Here is a 26,021-nt window from a genome sequence, read left to right as displayed (position 1 = left end):
CCACTAGTGGTCCGCAGAGGTATAGCAGGTGGTCCGGCTATGCATTCATTAAACAAAAGGTACTTTCCTTATATTTTAATTTTGAACTCTACTTTCTTTTTTGTATGTGAATATGAAGAAAGATCTTTGGGGGTAATAATAATAATAATAATAAAAAAAAATAAAAAAAAAACCTGATAGAATGATGCGCCTATCAATACAATTAGTTTCCTCAACAATGCGTACTACCCTAAAATTAACACAGGTGGTGTGAGTCTAATTGATTAAACAAAATAATTGTAATCGATAGGCTTATGCTGCGCCTATCAATACATTTAGTTTCCTCAACATGAGCACAGGTGGGCAACGTCACCTTCTAATAGGGCCAGAAAGACAATACCAACATGTCTGCATTGATGGCTCAGTGGACTGTGCTTGGGATTTGTAAGCTAGACATCGCCAGTTCGAACCCTGCCAACAATCTTGATTTTCACTATTTTCAACGGCCCGTTATGGATCAATATGATCCATTTACCGTTTACAGTATATTTTTAGACCTCATTTAGACGTTTAATCCACATCTATAATTATACCACGTTAGAATTATTTTAAATAACCTTTTTATTCGTTGTTTTAAGAAAAATAAATGAAGCCGGAAACAGCTCTTGTCTACAAAGTGCTCCTCGTGTGCCTATTCAATATATATTGATTAAATAAAATCATTTTAATAGCTATTCATCAATACAGCTAAAGTGGGTACTCGGGACCAGCCTGGTTCCCCCGGGGGGTCCCTGGAATGCCTGGCCGGGCCCCGGCGCTCGGTTGTCGGCTAGGGACCACTGGAAGGCCCCCCTGGAGGAGCGGCGGCCTAGTTGTGTGCCGGCAGCCGGCCAGAGTGCGTGGAGCCCCCGGCCGGGTCCGGGGCGGCGAGCCGGACACGTGGGCGCCTGGTTCGAATCCGCACGGCAGTGGAGCTGCGGTCGGAGAAAGCCTGGAGCTCGGAGCGTGTTCAACCGCTACACTTAGGCTCATTTTCCCACGTTTAGAATTTTTTACATTTTCTCCTGGGGCCCGCGAACGGCGTGGCGGGGCACCGGCGTTCCATGGGCTGCCAGGGACCCCCAGAGAACCCCCCCTGAGAAGCGGACCCCTACCCGGCCGGGCCACGCCGCGTGGAGTGGAGCATTGGCTTGTAGATCGGCTACTTTTGGCTATTTTTCCATATTTTTTTCCAGGGGGTCCCCGGAACTCCGGGGGTCCCCGGGGGCCCTGGCGGTGGCCCTGCCCCGGGGGACCCCCTGGGTGCCAGCCCCGTTCCTCCCGGTCACACGGGGGCCGAGTTACGGCCTTTTTAGCTGGCTGCAGTGGCGGGGGTCGACCACTAGGTGGCGCTCTACGAGCGGCATGCTCTGGGGCGCAGAGGCCAACGCGTGGGTACCACCCCCGGCTCTCCCGGCTGCTCCTAGCCCGAGTTATGCCATTTTATGCGTGCTGCAGTGGCGGGGTTCTGCCAATAGGCGGCGCTCTACACGCGGCCGGCTAAGGGGCGCCGAGGCGGACGTGTGGGTACCGGCCCCGGCTCTCCCGGCCGCTCCTAGCCCGAGTTTTGCCATTTTTTTAGCTCTTTGGCGGTGCCGCCAGGGGGTCCCTGGGGGTCCCCGGGGGTCCGGGGGGTCCGGGGGCCCCCAGCCACTCTGCGGCCCCAGGCCGAGGCCCCAAAGTCGGACAGGAGCGGAGCGGCGGCCCGCCTGGTTCTCCATAGCCATATCCCCAGGTCCACGGTCATATCGCCAGGGGTCCCTGGAGGTGGTCCCCGACCGGGGGTCCCTGGAGGTGGTCCCCGAGCGGGGGTCCCCGGACTCTGCGGTCCGAGGCCGAGGCCCTGGAGTCGGATTCGAGTCGAGCAGCGAAGGCCTCTCAAATCCTACTCATGTTGTCAATGATGTCATATTCAAATAGGACAAAACATCCATTTTGTCATTTTGGGGGTGAACTACTCCTTTAAGATGTTGGTACTTAAGCACCTTGGTAAGGAATGCCTCTTCCAGACTGTGATCAACTGTACATGCCACTTCTAAAATGGTCACTTCTCATTATTTTCATTAGGCCTGTTGCCTATTGAAACACGAGTGCTTAATCTGCTTATAGAATTTGGCAGAAGATGAAACGTATGAATTTGTCTAGCAGTGTACATTCCCTTACATACAGCCATTCAGAATATGTGACAGAGTTTCAGTGACTGGATTGTGGTCATGGTGCAGACAATGAGGAGGTATTAGGGTACCACAGAGAAAGATTGAGTCTGGTTATGGAAGGACTTGTAATCTGACTGACTGTATACAGTATATCCTCAACTGCATAATTTGAATATTGCATGAGAGACAGGGGCTGTGTCCGAAATGCAGAACACGTTCCCTACTCCCTAACCCTAAATGAGGGATCCAGATGTAGTGTACTACAGTAGTGAACAAATCAGCGCATTTCGGACACTACTCCGTCGCCATCTGGTTGCGTCATCGCTGTCGCACAGTTAAAACGCTCAGAGCACTGGCTTTTGGAGCAATAAATAATAGCCGATCTACAAGCTCTCAACAGGTGGTGAAGCGAAGCGTTTTGAGCTTGTACATCAACTCCCCAATGCTTGTGGATTGTAAATAACATAACATGTTGTGGTGTTATTATGAGAAATAGGCCAAATATAATTATGTTTTTATTTATCACAATTCAATAAAATAAAGTTAAGTTGTGATAAAATAGGTTATTCTTGGTAATTTAAATAACATTATTTATCATGATTATTATTATCAGCTGTGGAAGGTTGGGTAGAAAAGATCGAAAAACAAAAGCTTCCAGCGTCTATTCTCGTATATTCTCTTCATAAACAACTTTAGAGCTGTTTTCATCATTTGTTCTCTGGTGACAAGGCTGTGGACATTTGTACGAGTTGTTTTCTTTAGCCGGTGGTTCTGCTACGGACGGCTCTGTTGCGTTTGCTCAGCAACAGGTGGCTACGGCTCCTGCCCAGAGACGAGCCTGCAGTGTGCGTGTGCGCGTGCACACCGCATGTGCGTGCTCAAAGCGCGACACAGCGGCCGCAGCGCAGTGCATTGTGGGGCGGTAGGGCTTGAATAGTGACCATCGAATGCACCCTACAAATCCAAATGCATTGTGGGATACTTCAGTACACTATACTGCCCTACAAAGGCAGAGTGCTGAATTTCACCAAAAAATGGGTTTAAAAGTGTTACAGCTGATCAGCCAAATGAGATAAAGGCATTTAAGTGATATTACACTGATTGTATATTTGTTCTTGAGCTAATTGTTCATCCCCCAATATCATGAAGGCTAATTTGACCTTTGGGCGACACAAATAAGTTGGTGTGTCCAAAAATGTAGTTACTGCACTCTGCCTTTGTAGGGCAGTATATTAGGGTACAAAAATGCTCACTATACATTCGGACACTTGTTCAAAATGGCGGAGCCCCCTTTTAGTACACTACATTAGAGAATAGGGTGGATTTCGGACGCAGCCAGTGTGACTGCAGCAGGAAGGCAAGCTAGCTTTCCTTGTCGTTTTAAACCAGTGCAGTGTTGTTGTTTTTGCTGTTGTAACATTACAAGGATCATCTGTGCTTTGATGGTGATAAAAGATGGTCTGAATCAATAACAGAAGCCCTTACTGAGATCAAACCGTTGGTAATAATGGCCTCAGGTCATACGATAGATACTCCAGTTCTCACACAAAGGTCACTGAAGTCAATCTGACGACACCCTAAACCCAGCATGAGTCTATTTTAAGGCTGGGCTACTTTTTAACCCAAAGAAACTCATCGCCCTCTCTTGCCACACACGCACACATGCACAGTTGCACACAGGCCTGTGGTGTAGTTTTATTAGTTGGCGGAATTAAGAGAAGTTGACCACTCTGGGGGTCCCCCAACCCACATACGTAGAACCGCTGTTGGACTCGGCATTTCAAAGCTTGTGAACTCAATGAGAGAAGGCACCAGAGAATGATCCACAGTATGCTGGGACTCTTTCCTGCATTCAGTTACAGTTCCTGCATTCAGTTTGCAGTTACACTACAATTCATCCAGCATTTCAACTACCAATTAAGGCTGTCACCATCAGACTGTATTAGACTTTGAGGCTTCTTATTCAAAGATTATACAGGTCAGATGATGGTAAAGTCAAGATGTATTTATTGACAGTGTATCCAAGTATATCCGTCCATCCGTACAGAAAACAGGATATACTGTAAGGAAAAAAGCAAGAAGAAAAAACAACAGCCCTCCCCCATCCCAGAATGGCACAATAAACAATGTTGACTACAACAACCTTCATTGTGTCAGTGGTGTCAGGCACATTCGCCTAAAACTTATTCGCCTAAACGCATTTGGTCCTTTTGCGTAGCACTTTCGCTGTGGAGGAGAGTGTTTTCACCCAACCTGCCTGGCCGATTCACCGCCGTTGAAGAGCCATTTCGCCTACTACAGCTATCAGACTGTCCATGTTTGCATCTCTCTCTCGCTGCAGGAATGCGTTTAATTTGACAAGCGCATGTCATCTCTGCTCGAATCCCCACACCAATTCAAATATTAGAGGCAGAAATTGTGAAAATAGACGATCTACATGCTCACATTGCAAGGTGCTGTGAGCATGTAGATCTGCTATTTTCACAATAGAACCATGTTATACAAAATGTAATGCCTCAACTCTTAGTGCTTGTCAGGGTGGGGGGTCCCCCGTTAAAATATGCACTGCACCTGCATAGGGCATAACTGTGAGATAAGAGCCATGCAAATTTGGACTCACCTGATTCCAATAACTATCTGTATTGCTGTGATTATAGAGTGCATTATGTGCATAGCTGTGTGTAATGGTCACCGTTTGACAGGTAACACCACTGTCACAATCACTATAATATTTAAATGACAGCAGAATTGAACGTAGACATACAGATTAGAGCTTTGGAACCAGGTGCGTCCAAATAATTAATTAATTGATATGTGCATTGCGCAAGGTCATGATGAGTCATGACGTCCCGATATACATCATAGCATTTGATTTGGTTTGTAAAATATGCAACAAAATTGTTCTGGCGCGCAGATCCCCCTGCAAGCATAAACTTTCTGTGTCTGGTTCTGGTGCGCGCTCCTCTGCTCTGTGCCAAATTCTGTCTGTCTGTCTGTCTGTCTGTCTACCTGCCTGTCTGTCTGCCCACAGCGTGGCAGCCCAGCCAGTGCGCTGCATCGCATGTCATCGTTGTTAAAGACACCCGACTTAACATTTTAAGCCAGGCAAAATGGATAAAAAAGACGGACCCTAAAACATTTAGGCGAAATAGCTCTTCAACGGCGGTGAAAAGACTCTCCTCCACGGCGAAAGTGCCAGGCGAAAAGACCAAATCTGTTAAGGCGAATAAGTCTTAGGCAAATGGGTTGGTGACCGTGTCAGTAACCTCTTATAACCTCAACCAAGAGTTTTTGAAGGCAGAGTATATCGAGAAAAGAGCCCCATATCTCCATATTTTGTTGAATATATCTCCTTACATTATACAAGCTAACAAATAAATTACTAGCTTATTTAATTTGCGGAAATAGCTTTGTGACACTTTGTAAGCTTGTAGATCTGCTATTTCTGCTATTTTATTGAACATGGAAACAATTAATTACGATTATCTCGAATAATTTGCGATTAGGCAATTCTAGAATAATTATGACGGGTTTATCAACAAAAAAAAAAAAAAGAGAGAGAAGAGTCCAGATTGCTCAAGATTCTAATCTTGCAAACCTTCCAACACCTCAGAGCATTCAAAATATCATGGAATGTCTTAGCACACCTTTGGGTGGAATTGTAATCATTGCTCTTGGTTTGCAGAGTGTGTATTCTGAGCATTCTTTAGCTGTCAGTGTGTGACCTTTGACCCCTAGAGAGAATCTTCTGATGGCCAGGACGGACATTTTGCACAGGTTAACAGGTTTTTAAAATGTGTTTTTCATTCCTGCCATAACGAACAGAGAGAAGGACACAATGTCACCAAACCAGAGGAACAGTGTCTGTCGGTTTCGTCCGCCTTGTCCCAAGGCTGTGATTTAAAGTCAGTGAGGTCGTTGTGCGTGCCTGCGTGCGGTCAACTAGCAGGTCTCTCTGCTGTTTATGATTTCTGGAAGGAAGTGAAGGTGGTTAACAACAGTAATATGCCAATGCCTTCCAGTATTGGAAAATACACTATGCAAATATCTTTAACTGTGTCAAGAGTGACGTTCTTAATATTGGTGAGGTTACCCACAGTGATGGTGTGATTATATATGATGAGGTGAGCAGCCTTATAGAGAAAATGGCTTAACAAAGCATTTCAAGATCAGATAACAGCAGAACATCTGAAGCACACTAGCCATATGCTGTAGTTTCAGTGCTGCTTGCTGTGTTTTTCAGGGCTGCTGATGCATGCTATCTGTTCTGCCAGTAGTTGTCAAAAACAAAACTGGGAAGTTAACAAGCATTGATAATTACAGACCTATTGCATTGGCGAGCATTGGAAGGTATCCCCATGGAAAGGCTCAATGAATATACAGCAAATACTGACAACCAATTTGGTTGTCAGTATTTGCATCATGCAAGAAAAAGCATGGCACTCATTTATGTATTTATACACTAAGGACATCATCAGTCAGTACAGAACATACAACAGTACTATATTTACGTGTTTCCTTGATGCACCCCAGGTATTTGATCACATCAATCATGGTAAACTGTTTTTACAGCTAAAAGAGCGTGGTGTTTCCTTATATATTCTGTAATAAGGATCCTGCCGTTTTGGTATTCACACCAAACTATGCAAGTGTGGAATACAGTACATCCACTCCACTTCTGGTGACCAATGGGGTACGCCAGAGAGGAAATATGTTGCCTGTAGCCTACTCTTTAATTTGTACATAGACGACCTATCTAAACAGTTAAATGAGTGTCAAACTAGTTGGTGGAGATAACCTTATTAATCATACTAGAAGCTCGGCCCCCCGAGTCGGCACCCTGGCCAACTCGGGGACAATGTAAATAGGGAATGAATGCCCTGCCCTTAATTGCAAACCCCATTATACCTGTTGTCATAGGATCTGTTTTGACCATCTGTATGCATGTGTCCATTTATGCCCATATATGGAGATATCTGTCTGTCTACGACCATTTTATGCCCATATATGGAGATCTCTGTAGGACCCGTTTTGACCATCTGTTTGCCTATGTCCATTTATGCCCATATATGGAGTGTGTCCATTTATGCCCATATATGGAGTTATCTGTCTCTAAGCATCCATTTTATGCCCTTATATGGAGATCTCGTATTGACCATCTGTTTGCTTGTCTCCATTTATGCTCATATATGGAGATATCTGTATCTGTCTTTCAGCAAGAGCCGCTGATACGAACGACCTACGGCCTGGTCGCGACCTAGGCCACGACCTGGAGGTCGTAGGTCCCGGTTCTGGAGGTCGTAGTTCGCGGTACATACTTGTGAGGTCGTGGCCGGTCTAGTTTCGCGACCCCCGGCCGTTGTTGCGTTACCTCGGTCGTCCCCGGCCGTTGTTGCGCGGCCGGGGATCCGCGGTCAACGCGGGGATGTCCGCGGTCGTATTTAAAAGTTCGTGGGTCGTGAATCCTTGACGGCCAGCGGTGTTTCACGACCCCAGAAGCTCGTGGTCGTATTTAAAAGGTCGTAGTGCATTATTCCTGACGGCTGGCTGTGTTTTAAGACCTCAGTTCGTAAATAAGAGGTCCTAGTTCGTGGCCGGCTTTGTTTCACGACTGCAGGTCGTCTATAAAGACCTCAGGTCGTATATTTAATTAAATAAATAAATATACAATTCCCAGTGTAATATAATGTATCGAATTTTCTTGATAAAACCACTAGAGCAGGGGTCTTCAACGTTTTCAGGCCAATAAAGAGGTTAAATGTGTGTGTGTGTGTGTGTGTGTGTGTGTGTGTGTGTGTGTGTGTGTGTGTGTGTGTGTGTGTGTGTGTGTGTGTGTGTTTGCGTGCGTGCTTGCGTGCGTGCGTGCGTGCGTGTTTCGGGACCTATATTTAATGAAATAAATAAATATACAATTCCCAGTGTAATATAATGTATCGAATTTTCTTGATAAAACCACTAGAGCAGGGGTCTTTCAACGTTTTCAGGCCAAGGACCCCTTAGCTGAGAGAGAGAGATGAAGCAGGGACCCCCACAACCTTTCCGTAGATTCCATGTAGTTCCATCGTTTGATAGCACTATCCTCAGTATATTTTGGATTCCTGTCAATTTCAGATATTAAACCACTTAAACCGTCAATACTTAATAAACTTGACATTTCACTCTGTACTTAGTCTGCTCTTCTCCCCCTCTATACACCAGACCTCCTTGCCGAAAATAGCCTAAAATATAATCTCAGAATATGGTCTCCAGGGTTCAAGTGGTTAATATAAAAAAAAACACACAAAGATTTGGAGGACGGCAGCTCTCCGTGGTCCTGGAATGCAGGCCTGTTTTACAGTGGGAGCTGTCCCTGGTGCTGACAAAGTAAGAACACAGTCTCCCCAAATCTCCGCCACCATCACCATTAAATACTTATTGATTAAACAAAATAATTTTAATAGCCTATCGATATTCTTAGTTGTGAGCTTGTACGTCTGCTATTTTCAAACCTTTAGTACTTTTACTTGTGACACTTTAAGGTACAATTTGATACCAATTCTTAATAATTTTACTCAAGTACTTTTTAAATTCTGGAGATTTTCCAAACACGCACGCACGCATACACACGCACGCACGCGCGCGCACACACACACACACACACACACACACACACACACACACACACACACACACACACACACACACACACACACACACACACACACACACACATTTAACCTCTTTATTTGCGTTCACATTTAACAACAAATTCTTGAACACATACAGTACTGACAGCGACACAGCTGACAGCGGGGTACACGCCGTCGCCCCCGTCGGTAAAAGGTTGTGGGGGTCCCTGCTTCATCTCTCTCTCTCAGCTAAGGGGTCCTTGGCCTGAAAACGTTGAAGACCCCTGCTCTAGTGGTTTTATCAAGAAAATTCGATACATTATATTACACTGGGAATTGTATATTTATTTATTTCATTAAATATACGACCTGAGGTCTTTATAGACGACTTGAGGTCGTGAAACAAAGCCAGCCACGAACTCCGACCTCTTATTTACAACCTGAGGTCTTTATAGACGACCTGCAGTCGTGAAACAAAGCCGGCCACGAACTAGGACCTCTTATTTACGAACTGAGGTCTTAAAACACAGCCAGCCTTCAGGAATAATGAACTACGACCTTTTAAATACGACCACGAGCTTCTGGGGTCGTGAAACACCGCTGGCCGTCAAGGATTCACGACCCACGACCTTTTAAATACGACCGCGGACATCCCCGCGTTGACCGCGGATCCCCGGCCGCGCAACAACGGCCGGGGACGACCGAGGTAACGCAACAACGGCCGGGGGTCGCGAAACTAGACCGGCCACGACCTCACAAGTATGTACCGCGAACTACGACCTCCAGAACCGGGACCTACGACCTCCAGGTCGTGGCCTAGGTCGCGACCAGGCCGTAGGTCGTTCGTATCAGCGGCTGTCTCTCCTGTCTTTCTGCATCCATTTTATGCCCATGTATGGAGATCTCTGTATCTGTTTGTCTGTGTCCCTTTATTCCCATTATGGAGATCTCTGTATCTGTCTGTGCCTCCGACTGTGTTGCAGACATAGTGCCGGTTCCCCCTTTAATGCAAACCCCATTATACCTGTTGTCATATATGGACACAGGCCATATGTTTGCCTGTGTCCATTTAAGCCTGTATATGAACATCAGAACACGTCATACTGATGACATTCAATACGTAACCATGGCATTTTTTGCAGACTCATGTGGCGTACGTGATGTCAGAGCCTTTTATGAAGTGATGTCACAATGAATCAGCGCTTGTGCCGATTTCCTCCGGAACAGCCTGATGTCAACAGTCAGCTCCGCATAAGGAGATTCCGAACGTTTTGGGGCGGTTTCGGAAAACCGCGCGTCGGGTCGGGTCGAGGCCCGGCGCTGCACTCCGCGCCGCGGCGGGGAACGCGCGTGCCGAATCTGAAGCCGGTGGGACGAACGGTTCTCGAGATACGCGGGGCACATACTCACAGAGATTTGTCGCATTTATAGATAGATGATTTACACTCATGACTTGGTAGATGCTCAAGATTCTAATCTTGCAAACCTTTCAACACCTCAGAGCATTCAAAATATCATGGAATGTCTTAGCACACCTTTGGGTGGAATTGTAATTATTGCTCTTGTGTGCAGAGTGTGTATTCTGAGCATTCTTTAGCTGTCAGTGTGTGACCTTTGACCTCTAGTGAGAATCTTCTGATGGCCAGGACAGACATTTTGCACAGGTTAACAGGTTTTTAAAATGTGTTTTTCATTCCTGCCATAACGAACAGAGAGAAAGACACTATGTCACCAAACCAGAGGAACAGTGTCTGTCGGTTTCAGCCGCCTTGTCCCAAGGCAGTGATTTAAAGTCAGTGAGGTCATTGTGCGTGCCTGTGTGCGGTCAACTAGCAGGTCTCTCTGCTGTGCTTTTAGGTGTGCTTTGAGAGAGAGAGAGAGAGAGAGAGAGAGAGAGAGAGAGAGAGAGAGAGAGAGAGAGAGAGAGAGAATGGAGGCCATTTGCACATTGATGTGTACAGGTGTAAAATGTGTGTATAAAATGCATTTACAGGCATTATCATGTATTATGTCTCTTATATGGCGCGTCATATTACACCCAAGTGTAAAACTAATGGGCCAATGACAAGCAAGAACACGCTTCTGACTGACTTTCAAGTGGTAAATGTATCATCACAGAGCCTACTTAAAAATACAGAGAATACTCAGAGAACCGGGAAAATGTCTCCATAGCAGCGGCGGCCTGATTGGGGCTAGTACTTTTGCCATTGTAGTGGTTCACTAATGGTTCACTCATTCTGAGTGGATTCCTTCCTATTATGTAGTAGTAGTAGTTTTATTTTGGTCATTGTTATAATGCAATGCATTTTCATTAATTTCATTCACATAAACATAAATAATAAACAGACCAAAAAAGGAGTAAGCTGAAGCTTAAGCTTATTGTGCTTACCCTTTGTATCATTCATTCACTAGAAGAAGATATAATGACAACAAACTAACTGATACAAAACAAGAAAAAATAAAAGACAACAAAAAAACAAAACAAAACAGAACGACGACAACAACAACAACAACTAAGACTAAAACACAAAAACAAAATTGTACAAAAACATTAGACAACAGAGCACTTGACAAAAGAAACAAACAAAACAAAAAGAAGAAAACGAAAAGAAGAAATGGAAGAACGATACTAGAAACCAACCTTTAACATATTTTATTTGGTGTATACTAACTAAATTATAATTTATCAGAGTAGATTATTTAATTATAGCATGTATTTTTTATCCTGTAAGTGTCCTATATCCATCTATTATTTGTGATTTATACAGCCTTTTGAATGTATTTATTGAACTGCAATTTTTTAATTCTATATTTAAGCTATTCCATAATTTAACCCCTACAACTGATATACATCTGTCTTTAACATTTATTCTTGTGTTAGCCTGTTTGAAAATGGCAGTTCCCCTTAAGTTGTATTTGCTCTCTCTCGTTTGGAACAGCTCCTGGATACAGCACGGAAGCAGATGGTTATGTGCCTTATACATTATAATTGCAGTGTTTAATTCAACTAGATCTTGTAATTTTATGGTTTTTAGTTCAATGAATAATGGATTTGTTGTTGCATAATACTCACTTTTACTGACAATCCGAATTGCTTTCTTCTGCAGCAGAAACATTGGGTTGATGACCGTTTTGTAGTTGTTCCCCCATATTTCCACACAGTAACTCATGTATGGGAGTACAAGGGAGCAGTACAACATGTATAGTGATTTTTGGTTTAGAATATTTTTCATTTTGTACATAACAGCAATAGTTTTGGATATTTTTGTTCTTAGGTTATTTAACACCTTTATCTACTAATGGCCTCTTTCCATTGCATTGTCCTGTCTCTGCAGTGCTCGCCACACCTATACCCCTGTTTTAGCTTTTCCATTTGTACAGGGGTCTTCAACAGGGAGTCCGGGACCCCTAGGGGGTCCTCAGAGTTACTGCAGGGGGTCCTCCAAATCTTTGTGTGATAGGAACTTGTTTTTTTCCCCCTTTCTTATATTAACCACTTGAACCCTAGCGTCCACATTCTGAGAACTTTAGCCAAAAATAGCAGATCTACAAGCTCACAACGCCTCGCAGCGCGAGGCGTTGTGAGATTGTCCCACGATTTTTGTAACCCATTTTTTCACCCAGTAGGCCTACCAATTGCCTAAGCTGTAATCCTGGGCTCTGCTCTCCAAAGTGCATGAAGAGTGAACAGGCCGCTTCTTATCACCTGACAGGGGGGAGCTACAGTCGGACCTAGTGAGTGGAAGGAACACGTTATTCCAACCAGTTCCTTTCCCCTCCATCAGGTGCCCGGCTGGCCAAGGGGAGGCATTAAAGAGACCAGGATTACTGCATGTATTTGTGAGGGTATCTATACCCTGAGACCATGCACACTCCACACAGAAAGGCCCTTTTGTCAACCCCACCTAGGGTGTGGACAATCTTTGCAATCTTTTATCATCTTCTTTGAGTTGTAGGCCAACATGTAAAGCAGGCTGGTGCTTCCATGATGTCGATTTGAAAAAGAAAAAGTGGCTTGATTGGCCTATCGTTTTGTACGTAGAGACATGTTGACTTGTGTGAAAGGCATTGTGCTTCATAATGAGTGTGCAGGTCTAAAAACACAGCCTGTTTTTTTTGTTGTGTTGTTGTGTTGTCTCCGGGTAGACATCTCCACCCTGAGCCTTCAAAATGTCCATTGAATCCACCCGCAGTACAAGTGAATGGGGCTGACATTTAGATTGTCAGCTTCTTCCAACCAATTGGATCTCGAGTTTGCCTTACTGGGCGTATTCTTTCAGATAGCAGAGCCAGCTGGAGCTGGCCCCGATGAGGTTGCTTGCTTGCCTCAGAAACCTAAGGCTTTTATTTTGGCGTTGCTAGCTTCTACCAAGCTTCTAGTCTGTTGTTGCCTGGTTATGTCGAATGACACTATAATCACATGAATTTTTGCGCAATTCTCAATCATATAGCCATAACTAAAATGATGTTTATTCCGTAGGTCATAATTCCTATTAGGCTCCTTAAAAAGCTTTAACCTTAACATATGACTTTAAAAACAGATTATTAGTATGGTCAAGGCATGCTGCTCCATTTATAATCCTTACTGCTCATTTTTTGTAGAATGCAAATCTTATTTAAGGCGCTTTTATAGGCATTTCCCCATATTTCAACACAATATGATAAATAAGGGTTAACAAGTGCACTATACAGAGTGTGCAGTGCTTTCCTTTCCAGGATGTGTATAGCTTTGCCAGGAATCCCTATTGTTCTTGCAAGTTTTTAACACAAATATTTTGTATGGGATTTCCAGCAGAGTCTGTGGTCAATTAGGACACCAAGAAACTTGATCTCATAAACGCTTTCGATCTTCACCTGCTCTATTTCTACATTTATTTCTACATTTATTTTATGATTTCCAAATATCATAAACTTTGTTTTACTCAAGTTTAGTGATAATTTGTTTCTGTCAAACCAGTGTTTTTATTTAGGTAGCTCACTTTTGACTACTTCTATGAGTTGATTTAAATCGTCTCCTGAACCAGAAAACATTTGTGTCATCTGCAAAAACATGAACAATTAACAATTTGGGTCCTAGTACTGACCCCTGTGGGACACGGCAGGTAATGTTGAAGCTCAGAGTAAGCAATGTAATAAAAAAAGAAGAAAAGAAAAAAAAAAGAATCAAACAATAGTGACACAGATGATTGATTGATTGATTGAAGACTTTATTAGAAGTTTGCATAGAAAAAGGTACAGTTTCATGACGGTACAGTTCACTGGTACAAGGTCTACTAAAAGGAGATCCATGAAAAGACTAAGCTTATTTCCACTGGAAACCATTGAAGTATCTCATATAACATTGAATGACAGACAAATAGAACACAGTACTATGCAGTAGATATGTAAAGAAAAACAAAAAAAAAAGACAGTAAGTCTAAAACAAACAGTATATACAAAGAAGGGGCAGGGGAGGGTAGGGTTGGGCTAGGTTCATTTTTTACCAGTTGCGAACGGCTGCTGCCTGTAAGTGGTTTTTCAGGGCAATTTTAAAAGATGCTAGTGATCCACACTCCTTTATGGACTTCGGTAAGGCTTTCCACATTTTGGTGGTATAGCAGAAAAAAAGAGTTTGACCCTTTGTTGGTTTTGACTCTGGGTTGAAAGTGATCTGTGGCGCTGCCTCTGGTGTTGTAATTATGGACATCCTTAATGTTTATAAAGTATTTTGATAGGTACTTGGGTATCATAGTGGTGTAGTGTATCTTGTACACCAGGCCCATTGCAAGTTGCTGTACTCTGTCATCTACTCTGAGCCACCCCACTCTTAACTGGTGAGTAGCGGTGAGGTGAGTCTGATAGGGAAGGCCAAGCAGGACCCTAATTAGTTTATTTTGGGCTGTTTGGAGTTTAGTTTTCAGGGCTTGTGGTGCGTCACGATACCATACGTGGACTCCGTAGTCAAAGAGGGGCTGGATTATTGCACCAGCTATGGTCTTCAGTGTGTTGAAATTGACCATCGGGGCGATCCTCTGTAGGAAACGAGTTCGTTGGTTGATTTTATTTATTACTTTAGAAGTCATCTTTTCACTGGAAAGATTAGCTTCAAGGATGCATCCTAAGTAAGAGATTTCGTTTTTTCGTGTTATGACCTTGTCACCCACTTTGATTGTGAAGTTCTCTACTTTTTTGAGGTTATGATTTGATCCAAAGAGGATGGACTCCAAGATGAGGCTTAATGAGTTCTTAACTGTGTAAGAACGATGTTTTGCTGTACTCATAGTCTAAATGGTTACACTATTCTCTAGTTCGGTAGGGTTTAAGTAGTTGTAGGGCACTGCCAGTGCTGTGTTTCTTGCTGCAATGGCCTCACTGAGGATGGAAAGCTCTGCTTGGAATTCCTTGATCATCTGCTTTGGAGCAGGCTCATCAAAGTGTTCATCAGGATATGAACCCAGGGGAATCTGGAAAAGATGGAAAACAAAACATGGAAGAAGTTCTCAGATTGTTAATTACTGTAAATAAAAATAGAAATACTATGTTACAAGTAAAAGGGTTATTCAAAATGTAAACAAATGTTAATAAAATTACAAAGTATATGTCATCAAACTATACTTAAAGTACCAAAAATAGCCTACTCTAAATCTTTCCAAAATAGCCAATCCAGCTGATTAAGCTCGTTTCAAATGGACATCAAATAACAAAGGCTTGTGTTATAAGAATCTAAATCTAGAAAGTTACTTAAAGGGATATTCCACTTTCGAACGTTTGGTCATTTTATCGTCTAATCCGGCTTTTGTGAACACCCTGGACAGATTTTAATTTGCTTCATTCAATATTTAGATATTTGTTTTATCAGAGAGATCCATCCAGAACCTGTTCCCATACACACCCATTGTAACTTCAAAATACATTGATAGAATCATTTAAAACACCCTTTCTTGGTACTTTAGTAAATGTATATACGTAATAGTCACCACTGAAAACATTGTTGCAAACTGGTTTAGGAACAAGGTCTCACAGCTATTGCATATCAGTGAATCTGATGCCAACATGATTCAACAATGCCTAGTAAAACTTACAGAGTCCTTGTATTTATGGTTGAGTACCCAAAATCCTCGCAAGAATTCGACTGATTCTCCAACTCTCGGAAGTGTCTCAAACATGGTCTTCAAGCTAGACTGTCCCTTAATGGTTGGAGGAGCTTTACGCAGTAGGAGAGGGGAGTTTGGGATCCAAACTTGATAGTCAAACTAAAATTGAGATAAGAGAAGATAAGAAGAGCACATAAGAGTCACAATAACACAAATCACAATTAAACAGACAAGGCTATAGGAAAAATCTTTGGGAGTGAACACAGCGTACCATGATATCATCACTAGTCCAAACATGACATTACAATGTAGTCGGAGGCCTTAGGTTTTTTTTTTCGTGCAGTCAGTCTAAATCAGTCTAAAAGCGCCACATTTTGCACAGATGTAGCCCAGGGCATGCTCTAATGATTTAGATAGGGCGCCCAAGTCGGCGACCTTCGGGGTCGCCACAGCGGTCAAATCAAGTTGGGCTCCCATCGACTTTCTATACAGGAGGAAAATACCCAGAAAAACCCTTTTTTTTCTGGGTATTTAAGTAAGATGTTAGGGTTCTAACTAGGGGTTTGTCATGATGCTGAATCGCATTGCAAGCATTTGTTTTGCACAAAAAACAATCCTTGGGCTACAAATGGCCCCAGAAAACGCCCACAAAACAAGGGAGAACTGTGAAAAGTGATGACTCATCACTTTTCATCACTTAAACCATCATTTTCTGGGGCCATTTATAGCCCAAGGAATGTTTTTTTCGTGTAAAACAAATGCTTGCAATGGATTCAGCATCATGACAAACCCCTAGTTAGCACAAAATTACCATTCTATCTCCCTAAGGCCCCGACTAATGTGTACGTCACCCAGCCTGACCCTGTCAGTAGATCCTGTGCATCATACCGAACAGATTTCTGTGTAATCTGCAATGTGTGATTGTTCGACACCCGTCTGGATTAACACCTGTGTGTATTTTGCAACAAGGAATATTTAATTTAGGCCTAATTTTATTTCTCATCTTACCTGCCCAAGGTGGACTGCACCATGTTGACCTGACACATTAAAGATCAGCATGGTTATGAACTTGATCACTTCCTCCACAGTCTGAAAGGCTGCAGGGATCCCTGTTTAGATCAACACCAACAGACATTTTAATATCTTGACTTGAAGCTTATGAATTCATTATTTATTAGACTTCATAGCAGGTTAAATCATAGCCTTGCATTTCCAATTGAGAAATACCACCAACATGGCTATTGTCTTAACAAAGTTTGGATGAAATATATATATATATATATATATATATATATATATATATATATATAAATATATATATAAATAAATATAAATTAACTTTCAAGTTGTTGAACAGGACCGCCTTGCATCGTTCCAAAGCCCTGGCCAATGGGGTGACTCCCGAATCAGACTCTGAATCAGACTCGAATCAGAGAAGAACATTTTCCATGAGGTGCAACCTCCTGAGCTAACAGCCACCCCAGTAACTGATTAACTATGGGACGAAAAGGTCAAGGTTCAAGCTAATAATAAGCCCAATCCAACATCCATAATCACTTAAATCAAATTCGAAAATATTTCGTATATCAAATCTATTATGTGAAAAGTAATGCATGGAGGTACTTCATCGGGCTAAGAGCTACGTGGTCATTGTGACAGGACGTGTCCCCAGCATGGAGCGTATGAACCTCCCGAAGCAGTTGGCTACTTTGTTCTTTTTGTGCAGTTTCTGTGTTTTTATTTCTTTATTGCACAGCTGCTCCCCTTGTTGTATTCTATTGTATTGTTCTTATTGACCTTTTAAATCTGTTAATTAATGACTTCTTCCAATAAGGGAAGGATTCCAAATAAGCCTGATGGCTTCTTCCTTTCCTCGCACTGTATTTTGTTCCCATGATTGTTACATTTTTTTATATACGATGTGCTTATAAACTAAACTAAAACTAAACTAAACTACTGAGGCAGGAGGTTACGCTGGAGGCTACGCGTCCATGCCACCACCAGGTGGCTGGGCCACCGTACCCTCTGGTACTCCCTTCCATAACCAACAGCCCTATGGCCTGTAACAGCACCCTGTAGGGACCATGCTCCAGCCACAAGGCCTGGGAACAGGACACGTCGGGACAGTCTCTGAACAGCCAGGCCAGTCCTTTGGTGGTAGAGAGAAACCCTTCTGAACCACCATATAACCTGTCCATGCTCACTGCCGAGTCCGGGCCAGGATACCCAAAGGTCCCCTCACCAAACCTGTTCATGCCAGCCTAGGATGGAGGTTATGGTGGAGGAGCCATGCCTTTGAACCCCCAATGAAACTAGTTTTAAAAAAAGTGGGGTGGGGGGGCGAGGGATGCAAAGGATGCCACTCACTCTTTTTTTATTTGACTACATGACTTTCGAGATCCACTTGGAAGCCATATTAGACCCTCTTTGAGAATGACAATATCATTCAGTTCAAAGTCTTCAGTCAGTGTGAGGCCTTCAGGAGGCTTTAGTCCGACATTCGTAAAAAGGTTCTGTGAAGCACTTGCCATGTACTATAAATAAAACATAAACAAAGCTTTACTACTGGATGATGTTTACTAGTGTATATGTTAACTAGTTTGTCAGCATACAGCATACCGTGGGTTCTGCGGTTTACTGTGAATAGCATTATAATTGATTGAAGGAAAACTAATACCTGAGCTTTTGTTTCCTAAGAAGGCTTGGGTGAATATCTCCTTGATCCAGTCCTGGAGTTCAGAGTCTCTACGCACGTCACTGTCGGATGGATAATAATGGTCCACTATTGCCCTTACAAAGCTGGAGATACATTAAGACAAATATTTTAGTATCACTAGCCTAGTTATATACATTTCAATGCAGATGAAATAAATAACTATATCCACGAGTTTCCTACGCCCCATAGTGCATTGCGCAAACGTCTGCACCGAGGTTCCGCCGCCGATTTACAAGCTCACAACGGGTTGCATCTGCGACGCGACGTGAGCTTGTATGTCTGCTTAAACCCGGAAGTTTGGTCCTGATAGTCTCCAGTAAACTCCCGGGGAAACTTGTGGATAACATTATGTTATAAAATGATAGATAGCCTATAGATATTGGCACACCAAAAAGACCAAAACACCAAAAGCTCATCATTCTCTTACGTAAAACATGTGCAACACATGCCCTGCAACTATTCTGCAAAGGCTAACACTTAACAAAATAAATATATAATACATTATTTTTGTATTTTTTGCTTAATGCGATGCCCAGGGTTAAGGTTGTTAAAATACTGTAGCAGTGGTTTGGAACCTGCAATCTAAATGAGTGTTCTTTGCCAACATCCTTGGTTGGTTAAATGAGGGTCACACAACACGTGTTAATGATCACCTGCTGGTGATGTTCCACAGCTTCAGTCCATCATCTCTGTAGTAGAAGTTTGGGACAGACTCCAGGCCTCGTGCTACCATGTTCTCTGGCAGACAGAGGGAGCTGTAGGTCGTTTCAGAATGAGCCCTTCCCATGAGCTCACCGAGACCCTCTGGTGTTAGTGATGACTAAATAAATAATTAGGATTAAACAAGGTTATAGGGGCTTTGTAGAACAAGGCTTTGAAAGTAGCAATTCAAGTTTGACACAGTTGAATATATTCTTACTTCATGCAAAAGTCCTCCTGGTGCAATAATTAGTAGGTGGCTAAGAACATTTATTTGGATGGTGTAACGGAAGTGCGGGATCAGCAACTTTGACAGAAAAGAAGGAAGAGGAACCATGTCAAAAATTCATAGCAAACCCAGAATCATGTTCTAAAAGGTGGTACAATATTCAAATGTATGTTTTATTGTACAAAACTCAAATAATTTCCTATAGAGGGTATGCACGTCCACTGGGACCCGCCCCCCTAATCTAGACTGAGTGCCAAAACATTGAGCAGCGTGGAGCATTGGAGTTTGGAAGTGCTAGTTGCAAATCATTCAACGGCCCTGCATACCACCTGTTTCTAAATTGCACATAATGCAGGAGGCAGCAGGATGTTGTGTTGTTGAAAACGAGTGAGTGTCTTGACAGAAAGTAGCTCATAACTTGCCTATAGTGGATTTTTATGAAACAAAGACTTTGCTCATAGAAAGAGGATAATTCAAGATTTCAGTACAGCCGCAACGTTGGTGAGTTTAACTTTGTATAATACAATCAGATAGGACTTTTCTGTTTGGATGTATGGGCTGTCAATGGCAGACATTAGTTTTTTGCCACTCAGTAGGCCTTCCCACATAACTTCCAGCAACAGTGATGTCATGTGCATACCCTCTATAGAGTTATTTTTATACAGCAGCCATTATAGAATACAGTATAACCATTGAAATGCTCTTCATTTAAATTATCTTTATGACCATACCTTGTAGAGAGGATGAATCACTGGAAAGCTTCGCAGAGTTGCAACTGCGAACGCTTCTGCCAAAACGTGAGTGTTCAATAGATGATACGCAAACTGGTGGTAGATGGCATCTGCATGTTTCACAAACATCTTGGCCAGCAACCAGTCACTCCCTGGATCACTGGGCAGAAAAATTGGATTCTGCTCTGAGGGCTGTTGGGTCAGCTGGGATGATAAAAGGAAAGCAAAGAGCTTTCTTTTACATTTTCATGTAAAAACACCAGGCTCTAAATGTTGTCAGTGTACAAGTACAGTAGTCAAACATGCTCATATTCCATTGACAGTGTGATTATAATATACAGTAACTGAATGACCTCATCAGTGAAATACCTGAATTGCAATGGGCATCAGTTTATTCTCTGGGTTCATGTAAAACAAACAGAGAGCAGGTGTCAAAGGCAGAGCCTCACCATTGTCCACCTTAGTGGACAATCCAACCAATCCCTTGTAGTCACAGAGGAAGATATTGCCTTTCTGCATGAGAGAAACTAGATTATAGATACAATGTATTTGTACTTCCTGGATGTCACAGACATTAACACAACCATTCATTGAAACGAACCAAATTAATAGTGCACCGTTAGACACTCCATACCTCCATCTCCCTCTGGAGAGAGCTGCCGCTGTCTAAGAAGGGCTTCACCATCTCCTCTGTGACTGGAAAGTTGTGAGGAAGCTCCAAGCAGCGCTGAATGATATTTGGGTTGATTCCATTCAGAAACTGGAATCCATAAAAGTCATCCTCCATCCAGTGTTCGGTGACGTACTCTACAGGAGTGAAAATTGGCAAACGTTTGTTTTATAATGTATTGTAGCCTACACACAGCATAGCCTATAATGTTTTGGTTTCCTAATGGTCAGAGAGTATTTCCTTCTCAGATGTACTGCATGGCCAATTATACTACTTGCATCAGGGGCGGAGCTATAGCTGAAGCAGCCGATGCAGTCGCATTAGGGCCCGGGAGGGAGAGGGCCCGGGCCGCCACTGCTCCGGGGAAGAAAAAAATATATATTTTGAAATGCTTACCGGATTGAGAAGACAAGTAAAAGGTCAAGTTTATAAGGTAATGACGGCTCAAGTGGTTAAATACCCAAAACACAAATTGACATGAATCCAAAATACACTGATGATTGTGCTGTCAAACGATGAAACTATATGGAATCTATGAAAGGGTTTGGGGGTCCCTGCTCCATTTCTCTCTTAACCAAGGGGTCCTTTGCCTGAAAACGTTGAAGACCCCTGATTTATACTGTTATATTGTGTTCTGATGGCCGCTGTTGCCTACTGTATTTTATTGTGTTGGCTGCGCTGTTTCTGACCGCGATTTTGAAGGATCAGTCGTGGGGGGTCGCTACGCTACTGACTTGCATGTATAGAAATAATCCTTGTACTGTATTTTTAATCAATTAGAATGTTAAACTACAATCTTTAGAGTCCATTTATACCTGACATTGGTGTCTCTCTGAACCAGAAAACATTTTTAATGGCCTCAAAGTCCTCCCACTGCTTAATAGATTTTGTCATTCCCTTCAGGTTGAGTTCAGCCATCCTGGAAAAAGAAAAAGAAGAAACTGTACCATTTTCCATCACAATTTAATACTATAGGTCTATTTGTCCTGGTTATACGAGGAATATGGACTCACGCCATATTTCTTTCATAAGAAAATTCAAAAGCTCTAGAGAGTGAGAAACAGTCTTCATCGGGGATCTCAGAACTGTCTTTAAAAGCTGAGCCGCGTGGCAGCCCTGGAACAGCTGTCCCCCACCTGTAGGGAAATGACAAAATGAAAAACCTAATATTTGTACTCTGTCGTATGTTGGGGTTTAAATCAGGCTAAAAACGCTCAGACAAGAGAAGCATTTGACCCTATAGCAACAACCCTTCTTGCAGTGTATAATTGTGCACAAATAAAACTCACTGGTACAAGTCCTTGTGACGTATCAACTCTCTTTTTCGGTGGTCGGTCAGAAGGGCATGGTCATCCTCAAAGGCCTTCATGGCTGAGGACAAAGATTAATAGTTATACTGTATGCTGTGGAACAGGGGTTTTCAAAGTGGGTGACGGGGCACCCTGGGGTGCCGCGACGGCAGTCCAGGGGTGCCGCGGGATCATTTGATAATATTTGGAATTTATTTGGACACTTGAAAAAATATTTAACATCATTTTAAACTTGAAGAACACAGTTATTTTTGTCAGTTCTAACCAAAATGGCTATTATCTCAAGTGAAAAAAGCCGATCTACAAGCACACAACGTTGTGTGCTTGTAGATCTGCTGTTTTCACTAGTTTAGTACATTTTATAGATGATAAATACAAAAAGAACATACAAAGTTTCCACCCGACAACGACGATATGCTATAAATATAAGGTGCTGGGAGTGAAAATTATAATGTAGGGGTGCCTCGGTTATAAAAAAAATATTTATGGGGTGCCCTGAGACAAAAAAGTTTGGGAACCCCTGCTGTGGAAAACATCAGGAAAACAGTCATCACATGAAATGTTAGTGAATGTTTGACCACAATAACTGTATATATATATTAAACAGTGACGTGAAGTCGCTCCCACAACCCCTGGGTAACAGCGTTATTTTTTAGTGTGGTTGCCCCTGCAGGCCAACCAGACTAGTACTTGTCCAACTTTATTCCATCCATCTTTCCATCTTTCTTTCCCTTCCTAGATAAACTTTATTTTGACGCTCTACTCCTCCCACAGTTTTGGTGGCACGCACTTGGTCCATATGTCAAATAGACCGGCTTCAATGAGAATCGGTTCCTTGCACTTTGCTAATAGATACGTTATTGCGGCAGTAGGTCGCAGTTTAGTATGAGAACCGTCACATCTTGTCCCTGTCCGTCCGTCCGTTTCGTAACGCTTGGTTTGAGGCTCTGACATCACTGTGATGTCAGGGGAACCACACTAATATAATCCCTTGTATGCCCATTTATGGAGATCCCTGATGTCATCAATATTAAGCCCATATCTGTGAATGCCAATACACTTCAGTCTAACCTATAGCCTATACATGTCAGTCTAACCAGTGTAGCTGGTTCTACAGACAGAATCTCCATATATGGGCATAAAATGGATTGTATATTATGTCAGACTTGACGTCATAGACGTTATAGGACTTTCGAATAACGAGTAACTGAGTAAGCATGTCTGGGGTCTCACGGCATACGGTTGGTTCTACAGACTCCAACCTTTGCACACGGATAGCTCCGTGAACATTGCCTATGTTCTTAGCTGCTTCCCCTGCCGTTACTCTACTCCCACAATGTACAGTTGTATGAAACAACATCTGATATTTATATATTAATAATGAATTCTGTGACATCATGGGTCTCCATACTGTATATGGGCATAAAAGGGACAAGGACGGAATAGTTAGCACCGCTCGAATAGGGACAAGTACTGACACAGAGATATTTGCAAGTGTGACTCGCATCAAGGCAACCACACTTGCCATTTCCAATTGCATCTTTTGTATTGGATTTCCCATAGGGCAATCTTAGACTGTGTCTTATGAACTGTGTTTGAAAATAAACAAACCACCCTGGCGATTTTGTCAGGTATGTGACTCTGTGTCGATTATGATATTGAGTTATATTTGATAACGTCTGTGTTTGGATAAATTAGTACTTTTTAACCACCAGTTGATGCTTTGTTTATGAGTAAAATTGCCTGACTGATTTGTTTATTTCTGGAACACAGCTCTTATACAGTATGATGCTATCTAAGATTCCCCTATGCAGGGGTCGGCAACCCAAAATGCTGAAAGAGCCATATTGGACCAAAGAAACTAAAAACAAATCTGTCTGGAGCCGCAAAACATTATAAAAGCCTTATATATCGTCGTTGTCGGGTGGAAACCTTGTATGTCAAAAACGTCGTTTTGTATTTATCATTTACAAAATGAACTAAACTAGTGAAAACAGCCGTTCTACAAGCACACAACGCCTCGCGGTGCGAGGCGTTGTGTGCTTGTAGATCTGCTGTTTTCACTACTTTTGTGTGTCAGTCTTGTATGATGAAGCAGGGCTTTACTTTGCGGAAAAAAAACATACAAATTTGAAACTTGGAGATGCAAGGTTTCTGCCCGACAGTGACAATATATTAAAAGTCTATATTAGCTATATTAGCCTACTGTCAAAATGACTGAAGTGACTGAATGAAGTAGGCTACAAATAATAATGAGCATTAATTAAATGTAATATTTATTCTACACATTTTTACAGCATTGGAAAGCGTTAAGAATGTTTGTGTCACGTTTGTTCTCCTAAAGAAACCATATTAAAACAAAAAATATATCTTTTTCCCTTAATACATTTTTGAAAAAGCTCCAAGGAGCCAATAGGGTGGCGATAAAGAGCCGCATGCGGCTCTAGAGCCGCGGGTTGCTGACCCCCGCCCTATGGGAAGTTTCAATAGAAAAACTAACACTGTGACCTAGGGGATAGCGCCCTATAGCGGCAGTGATGTCAAACTTCTGTGCTCTATTGTGTATTTTATTTGGAACATACCTTTCCCTCCTCTCAGCTCTACCTGTTCCCCATCGGACAGCCATCTGTAGCATGGGAAAAGGATGACATCGTCCTCTGGAGTAGTCACCACGATCGTAGAAGAGAACCATGCATTATCTAATTTCTTAACAAGTGCATCTTTCTCCAGTTTGACCAATAGAAGTCGCCCGAGATGTACACTGGTTTTCACAGTGTAGCTCCCCTTCTGTATATGAAAAAGGGGGGTGGAATTTACTTCAACACAAATTAAAGATAACATTGCTTACAAAATGACCCTTTCTTTACTTCTTAAAGCAAATGGCAGCACTAATTCATCCCTTTGAATTATAGCTTACCTTTCCAGCAATAGAGGCAATGCCGAAATTCAGATTTGTGCGCTCGCTCTCCCCCTCAGTTCCAATTAAGGTGACATATATGCAGTCTAATGTCTCAGCAAATGCCTGGTCACCTGTTGAGACCTCCAACTTGTACTCAGCCATGATAACTCTGTGTCTGGAATAAAGAAATAAAAAGGCTTCTAATTCGGTCTCCAAGTAGGCTTATGATGATTTGGATCACCCCTGTTACAGGGGTTACTGCGCCAAATTTTGCACAGATCTAACCCAGGGCATGCTCTAATGATTTAGCTAGGGCGGCGAGTCGGCGACCTTCGGGCGTCACAGCGGCCAAAGCAAATATGACCACCACCTATAAACGGTTTTGGCCATAACCTTTGAATCATATGAGCTACAAATGCAAACTTGGTGTCTATTTCATGTTTTTTTTTACCATGACAAACATGTTGGAATGCTAAACATTACGATTGGATGTGCCTAGAACCCTAATTTGCATATATATATATATATATATATATATATATATATATATATATACCGGTATATATATATATATATATATAAAAATAAGTGTGCTAGAAGAGGGGCATGTGATAAATCAGCAGTGTTGGGAAAGTTCACTTTAAAAACGAACTAGTTCAAGTTCAAGTTCAGAACTTCTAAAATGAACTAGTTCATTTTTAGTTCATAATTCCCCATTATGAACTAAAGTTCATGGTTCCCCAACATGAACTACATAGTTCTTTTTTAGTTCTTTTTTTAACCATATTTTTTTTATACTTTTGGCTATTCAAAAAAAAAAAAGAAAAAAAAAAAGGAAAATATATATATATAAAGGTCTATATAGGCATATATATAAATGTTTAGACGTTGCTGCATGCTATTATTTGTCAA

General features: G+C 42.4%; 2 protein-coding genes across 2 annotated transcripts; both read right to left on the bottom strand.

The window, feature by feature from the left end:
- Nucleotides 1-847: 847 nt before the first annotated feature.
- Nucleotides 848-21,818, bottom strand: LOC308306656 (polyunsaturated fatty acid lipoxygenase ALOX8-like; the record flags this gene model as incomplete). The annotated part of the gene is made up of 12 exons (XM_080751697.1): nucleotides 848-970; nucleotides 15,058-15,225; nucleotides 15,972-16,014; nucleotides 16,864-16,892; nucleotides 17,829-18,004; nucleotides 18,533-18,654; nucleotides 19,225-19,391; nucleotides 19,491-19,577; nucleotides 20,231-20,434; nucleotides 20,600-20,743; nucleotides 20,865-21,037; nucleotides 21,716-21,818. 12 exons carry the CDS (start codon nucleotides 21,816-21,818, stop codon nucleotides 848-850), a joined length of 1,539 nt encoding a protein of 512 aa, XP_080607823.1.
- Nucleotides 21,819-22,185: 367 nt separating this feature from the next.
- On the bottom strand, nucleotides 22,186-25,271 carry LOC308306655 (hydroperoxide isomerase ALOXE3-like; the record flags this gene model as incomplete). The annotated part of the gene is made up of 3 exons (XM_080751696.1): nucleotides 22,186-22,271; nucleotides 24,793-24,997; nucleotides 25,128-25,271. 3 exons carry the CDS (start codon nucleotides 25,269-25,271, stop codon nucleotides 22,186-22,188), a joined length of 435 nt encoding a protein of 144 aa, XP_080607822.1.
- Between the last annotated feature and the right edge of the window lie 750 nt (nucleotides 25,272-26,021).

This window comes from Nannobrachium achirus, assembly GCF_963921795.1.
Source record: "Nannobrachium achirus genome assembly, chromosome: 21".
Taxonomy (NCBI): domain Eukaryota; kingdom Metazoa; phylum Chordata; class Actinopteri; order Myctophiformes; family Myctophidae; genus Nannobrachium; species Nannobrachium achirus.
Note: the sequence above shows the minus strand (reverse complement) of the source record. Positions and strands in the feature narration are given on the sequence as shown.